This window comes from Bison bison, unplaced genomic scaffold (assembly GCF_000754665.1).
Source record: "Bison bison bison isolate TAMUID 2011002044 unplaced genomic scaffold, Bison_UMD1.0 scf7180017864313, whole genome shotgun sequence".
Taxonomy (NCBI): Eukaryota; Metazoa; Chordata; class Mammalia; order Artiodactyla; family Bovidae; genus Bison; species Bison bison.
The window spans coordinates 1,974,770-1,981,919 of record NW_011494885.1 but is presented as its reverse complement, the minus strand read 5'-3'; the positions used below and the strand labels follow the sequence as shown (position 1 = coordinate 1,981,919).

The following is a 7,150-nucleotide window of genomic DNA, read 5'->3' as shown; positions in this document are numbered from 1 at the left end:
ATCCCTCGAAGACTGGTGGTTTGGGGGCAGAGAAGTACATTGTACGGCTTCTCTGGAGGAGGTGCGGGTGACTTCAGCCTGGTGATGCTGGAGGGGGTGTGGAAGGAGAGGGATGCGACCTCCGTTAGGGGCTTTCTGGATAATCCCACTGTGGAGCTAGGAGGCAGCACTGTTTTGAAGGCTGCGTTTCCTGCTTGTTTCCAGGTTATCTCCCAGAAATACAAGGCTGGTTCTCCATAAGGATTAGAGGACCCAGGTGTCAGCTCCCTCCTGTGGGCCATAGTGAGGCTGAGAGACCTGAGATGGTGGCGGGTCCCCTCTAAAATGTTTTAAATTTTATCTCCTGGCTGTGTCCCAAGACATGTGGGATCTTCGTTCCCAGACCAGGGATCAAACCCATCCATGCCCCCTGCATTGGCCAGAGCCTTAACCACTGGACCACCAGGGAAGTCCTGGAAGCTTACATTTCTGTATCTTCACTTTTATGCTTTAGGTGAGGTAGAGAAACAGTGTACATTCATTTTTTCAGTCCTGTTTTCAGAATGGACTGACCACACCCCATCTAGGACAAATATTCTTGTATTTTCCCACACCTCCACTCCCAGAATGAACCCCCGGACTGTTTCCAGAACACAGGAGCTGTGGCTGCCTCATTTGCATTTAGGAGAGGCTATCAGGGATCTGGCTGCTGCTTAGGCAGACTTTCAATCAACTTATTTTTGCCTTCCCAGTAGCTGTTTCAAACAATTCCTGCAGTTTGAGGGAATTCTGCTGCTTCAATTGCTTGGTTCTCAACTGTCAGTCTCTTCTAGATCATTTTTCTCAGGACTGCTAAGATCTTTTCACTCATCTGTGTGCTTCTCATCTTTCCAAGTACACGTGGCATCGTCCTCCATGCTTTCTAGATCTGTAGGATTTTGCCCTTGAAAAGTCCTAACCCGTGATGCCCGAGTGGAACAGAAAGAAATACAAACGATGTGTGCCAACAATCATGCTCCTCGGTATTTACCCAAAGGAGCTGAAATGTGTATCAACACAAAAACCTGCACACAAATGAGCGGCTTTAAATTCGTAACGGCTAAAATTTGGAGGCAGCCAAGATGTCCTAGAGCAGATGCATGGATAAACAAACTGTGGTACCTCCAGATAATAGGATATTATTCAGCGCTAAAAAGAAATGAACTAGGCTGTTGCTGCTTATGTTGAGTCCAGAAACACAGCTGGACATGGGGCTAGAGGATGAAGAAAGGCTGCTGGCCGGGTCTGGAGAGCCCAGGGAAGAGGAAGAGGGGGAGGAATTAGTGGATCCCCTAACAACAGTGAGAGAGCAATGCGAGCAGCTGGAGAAATGTGTAAAGGCTCGGGAGCAGCCAGAACGCTGTGATGAGCATGTATCCTCCAGGTCACAGAAACACCACTGCAGAGGAGCTCTTCGACTTCTGGCACACAAGGGACCACTGTGTGGCCCACAAACTGTTTTAATGGCTTAAAATGAGTGTGCAGATTCATTCACCCCAGGCTTCATCACCTGGGCATGGGGATATTTCCTATCAACATGCCATTTATCTGTGTAACTAAGTTCGTGAACCTCAAGGATTTCGGCTTAGGCAAGCAGCTTCTGTGTAATTATCAGGGACTGCACCTTAATAAAGTCCAGTGATCAGCCAAAAAACAAAAAAAAGGAATGAGCTATCTAGCCACGAAAAGACATGGAGGAAACTTAAATATTACTAAGCAAAAGAAGCCCATCTGAAAAGGCTACATACTGTAAGATTCCAACTATATGATATTCCAGAAAGAGCAAAACTGTGGAGACATTAAAAGGATCAGTTGTTGCCAAGGGGTTGGGGGACGGGAAGAAGGAAGAGACAGTGCACACAGGATTAATTTTAGGTCAGGGAAACTAAACTATTCCGTATAGACAGTCTACTGGTAGATAACTATCACTTATACATTTGTTCAAACCTGTAGGACACGGAATTGGCAACCCATCCTGGTATTCTTGCCTGGAGAAGTCCATGGACAGAGGAACCTGGCGGGCTATGCTCCATAAGCTCACAGAGTCAAGACTCAACTAAGCATGCGCAATAGAATGTATCAACAAGTGTGAACTCTAAAATACAGACTTTGGGTGGTAATGATGTTGATGCAGGTTCATCAACTGTAACAAATGTACCACTCAAGTGTGGGATATTGATAGTGGGGAGGCTGTGAGGGGCAGGAGTGGGGGCGTATGGGAATTCTCTGTACTTTCTACTCAGTTTTGTTGTGAACTGCTCTAAAAGTAAAACCAATTTTAAGATGTGTGTATGGCACAGGGGTTACGTAGTTTTGTTTGCTTGCTTTGTTTTTGTTTTAGGTTTGTGCATTGAGAGGGCCTGGGAGTAGCAACCCAGCACCCACATGTTGGCTTCTAAACACCATTTCCCACTAAAAGGAACCAGGGACCCATGCACAGATGGCTGATTCCAAGGTTGAGGCAGAGAAAAATACAAGGTGTGCCTAGGTCATCTCGTGCTGGTCAGCAAGAAAGTATTCAAACAATGATGGAGAAATGTCCACAGGACACAGAAGCCAGCTCGAAAAGAGATCCTATTGGTCACACTGGACACAATTTGAGCATCAAAGCAATGCGAGGAATATCTTATAACCCATTAAATAAAATAGGAATCTGGAACACCCCTGATGTGACCTCACCCTCCCCAGAGGGTCTTCGTGGCTGCTGCTGTTGTCTCAATCATTTATCCAAGGCAACATCAAAGAGAGGGACCAAAACAGTCAAGAGCCTCTTTCACAATCCACTCCCCAATCTACCTGTAGTGATTTCAAAATAGACCCACAAATGCGGACACTCATTCATCAAAGGTCCAGGTCTCCTTCCCCTCCACTCCTGCCTTTGAACCTTGGCTGGACTTAGCGACTAGCTAGTAACTGAGAAAACATTCCCGAGTGCTTCTACTTTGTCCACTGAAATATACTTGGGGACTTCTCTGGCAGTCGATGGTTAAAACTCCGTGCTTTCAATGCAGGGGGCATGGGTTTGATCCCTGGTTGGGAACCAAGATCCCACATGCTGCATGGTGTGGCCAAAAAAGTTTTAAGTAAAAAAACTGAAATACATTTGGACCTGAGCTGCCATGTAAGGAATCTGATTACTTAGGGGCTGCCATGTTAGGAGGAAGCTTGAGCCATATGAGAAGGCCGCTGATAGACACTTCAGTCAGCAAGCCTAATCTTTGAGTAAGCGTAGTCCAGGCACCTGAGTGAAATCACGTGGGATCCTCTGTGCCAACCCACTTGCCAGCTGAACACTGAGTGACCTCAGTCATTACTCCAAGGATCCAAAGAATTTTCCAGTTGAGCCTTGCTGGAATTCCTGACCCACAGAATCTGGAGCATAATAAAACAGTTGTTTCCAGCCACTAAGTTTTCGGTCATTTATTACAAAGAAATAAGTACCAGTATACTATGCCAGAACCAGAACTCTCTTTGTCCCTGAAGACTTCTCAACATTTTTCTACTCCTCAGATCCTGATTTTGTTCTTTCTTCCAGTTTCTCCGAGGCTGAAGTTGGGGAAAGGAGCCAGCAGCCCGCACTAGTTCATCACTTTGCCATCAGGTGCGCCTGGCATGTTTCAGCTGTGAGCTTGCTTGGTCTGCATTCATCTGCTGTAATTCCACACGAGGCCAGCTGAGGGTGTCTCCCCTGGCTGCAGCCTACTTTCAGTTAATTTCTGGTTTCCCGGACTGCTCTACAAGGGTAAACCCAAACCCTAATCAGGCCTGAAGAAAGGCCTGTAGTTATGAATTCCCTGAGGAAACAGTCCCTTTACGCACAGCCCAAGCCAAAATGGACAAGCTCCCTAAGTGTGCCTCAATGGTATCACTCAGGGTTTTTTTTCTACCACATTCTTTCATTGAAGACGTAGCTCTTCAAGGGACTAAGTTTTATGCAGGGGCCTCTGCTTGTCTCCAAACCGCCTGGCCCAAGGTCCAGCAGATGTTAAAATCCAAGGTTTTATATGATTCTGCAATCCCATTCCTGGGCATATATCCAGACAAAACTATAATTCAAAAAGACATGTGCACCCCAATGTTCATAGTACTTACAGCAACCAAGACGTGAAGACAACCGAAATGCCCACTGACAGGGGGTGGGTGAAGAAGATGCGACATATGCCTACAATAGAAGATTACTCAGCCATAACAAAGAACGAAATGCCATCTGCAGAAAACTGGCTGGAACTAAAAATGATCATACTAAGTGAAGTAAGTCACACAGAAAAATAAATACTATATGATATCACTCACATGTGGAATCTCAAACAGGACACAAACAAACTTACAAAACAGAGTAGACTGAAAGACATGGAGAACAGACTTGTAGTTGCCAAGAGGGTGGGAGGCGAAGGATTGGGAGTTTGGGGTCAGCAGATGCAAACTATTGTATATAGAATAAACAACAAGGTCCGGCTGTATAGCACAGGGAATTATATTCAATATCCTCTGATAAACCATAATAGAAACAAACATGAAAAAGAACGTATATCCACTCAACGGACATGAGTTTGAGCAAACTCCGGGAAATAGCAAAAGGCAGGGAAGCCCGGCGTGCTGCATGCAGTCCATGGGGTCACATGACTGAGCGACTGAACAACAAAAACAACTGAATCACTTTGCTGTACAGCAGAAATGATCACAACGCTGTCAATCAACTATACTTCAATATGTTATTTAAAAAAAAACAACCAAGGCTTTGAGTATCTGGTATTGGCAAATACTCAGGACAACTGCGGTGTGCAATTTGGGTACAGATTTCCCATGCTCTGAGCTCAGCTGTACATTTAAAAGGACGTTTAATTTCGAAACCAGTATTTCTGGGTATTTTTCAGAAGCAACCACACTGCAGAAGCACCAGCCTGAGGCTCCTTCACAAAACACATTTACCAGATGGCATCATTCTCTACTTGTTGGCTGCTCAATAAAGACCAAGGATTTCACTTGGTTTAAAAGTCCAGCTTTGTCTGGCCCCCGCTAGCACAGTCCTCACCACCCCCATCTCCCCTGGTCTCCCCACTCCAGGTACAGGCTAGAAGATATCACCCTCTTCTGTTGTTAAATACGATATGCCATCTTCTGACTCAGGGCCTTTGCATATGCTGCTCCTGCTGCTCACAATTTTCCACCCCACATTTCATCTTTTTACACCTTCAGGGTTTTTTTTACACCTCAAACTCACTCATCACTTCCTCGCAGAAGCCATCTAACCATCCTTCAAAGTCTGACAGGTTTCAGTTACACGCTCACAAAACTCCTGCATTTCTTTAGGGCACTAACCACAATGCCAGAAAAATTATAGTCAAAGTATAAATTACAGTTAAGACTATCCACTTATACAATAATATTTTCATGTCTGTCTTCCCCAGTGGACTGTCAGCTGAGAGGACCCAGCCTGGGTGGGGCATCCCCAATGCTTGGCTCAGGACAGGCACAGAACAAGAGCTCAGTAAATGTGTGGTGAATTAACAAAACACAAGTGCAGAACCAGGGTGAAAAAACCTGGGGCCCCAGTTTCCTAGCTACAGGTCCACTTTCAATTGGCCAGGTGGGAAGGATCTCTTTCTTAGGACTCACATTTGCAGCAGAAACGCCAACTGACCTGCCCCCCAGCTTAGATGGGGAGATAAGAGGAACTGATCATATCAGTGAATGCCTTGAGTTTTAATGAGTTTGCCATACAGTGCTCTTCCTCAGCACTTCATCCTGGGAGCTCAGATCTCAGCTCAGGTTGGGATAAGAGAGTGGGGGAAGGCAATGCATATGAATGGGACTGAGGGGCTGGGGCTGGGAGAAGAGGGAGCAGTGAGGAGGAGGAGACAGAAGGAGCTAACCCAGAAATCCAAGCAGTTTAGCATCCAATAGCATCCGCGGAACATAGTGAACAAACAAACTACATGTGGTCCTTATCTGCAAAGTGCTGTCATATTGCACATAACGTTCCAGGTGAGTCTGTACCGGGCCCTCAGTGCCTGCTGGGGGCACTCTCAGCCTAGTGAGTCAGGCCGAGGCCTGGAGCTCATACCTGGAGCTCGGGCAGAAGGCATAATCTTGGCCTGGGGGGTGGGAAGGAGACACCAATTTGGGCCTGAGGAGATGCCACGTTGGGCCTGGACAGCTGGGAGGGGGACCTCCTTGGGTCAGGAGGGAGCCTCATCTTGGACCTGATGAAGAAAATCGTAGGGGATCCCTGGAGCCCAGAAGTAAGCAGGTAGTTTACACAGAATGGGAGGAGCAAAGAGCAGCAGGACCAAAACTAAGGGTAGAGCTGGACACAGGAAACAAGAGCAGGCCAAGAGGGTAGGGCTAAGCCCAAGGAGAAGCAGCCAAGAGGTGGCAGAGCAAGGACCAGAAGGCGGAGATGGAATCAAGGCCAAGCCTTGAAAAAGGGTCCAGATTAGAGGAACAAAATTCCAGAAGTGGGGCAAGAGGAGAGACAGAGCCAAGGGAGTAAAGGGAGACATCAGGGAATTGACATTCAACTGGATTCTGGGGCTCCCGTGGGGAGAAAGAAGCAGGCCCAGCTCCTGTGAACAGAAACCAAACTGAGGAAGGCAGAGAGAAAAGAAAGATGAGGCTCCATGAGCCCTTAAGAGGGAGACAGATCAAAGGGCAGCTAGGTACCCCGGAGCTGGAGTCAAGTTCAGACACAGGCTCTGAACCAGGAAGCAAAGGCCAAGCCCAGGGGGAGGAACCAGAGCTAAGGTCCAGCAGGGCCACACACACACACACACACTCACACGCATAACACACACACACACACACACACACACACACACATACATACATAAACACAGCATTATCCAGGGGCGAGGTTATCCCTGAGGGTGACAGCAAGATGGGTGGGTGGCTAAACAGAGCAGAGAGCCAGGTCAAGAGGCCGCAAGGCCTACCCCCAGGGCACAGTCAGTGGAGACAGTGGGTCACGGCTAGGCTCTCGGTCCGGGGTCTTGTTCAGGCTCGGTCCCCGGCACACCGCGGATGTCGGGCAGCAGGCGGCAGCTGGCCACGATGTCCAGACGCTCCGCCAGCGCGCAGAGGTCCCCCCTCGCCAGACGCACGCTGTGGGCTGCGGCTAATCCCGCTGCCTGGG

General features: G+C 47.7%; 1 protein-coding gene and 1 pseudogene across 1 annotated transcript in view; one reads left to right on the top strand and one right to left on the bottom strand.

The window, feature by feature from the left end:
• The first annotated feature begins 429 nt into the window (after window positions 1–429).
• On the top strand, window positions 430–1,482 carry LOC104997691 (annotated as a pseudogene).
• A 3,098-nt stretch (window positions 1,483–4,580) lies between these two features.
• The window catches only part of BLOC1S3 (biogenesis of lysosomal organelles complex-1, subunit 3), a 3,880-nt gene continuing 1,310 nt past the window's right edge, over window positions 4,581–7,150 (bottom strand). Inside the window, exon 3 of the mRNA XM_010852694.1 lies at window positions 4,581–7,145. Coding sequence (XP_010850996.1) covers window positions 6,987–7,145 — 159 coding nt within the window. The 3' untranslated portion in view covers window positions 4,581–6,986. The remainder of the gene's footprint in view (window positions 7,146–7,150) is intronic.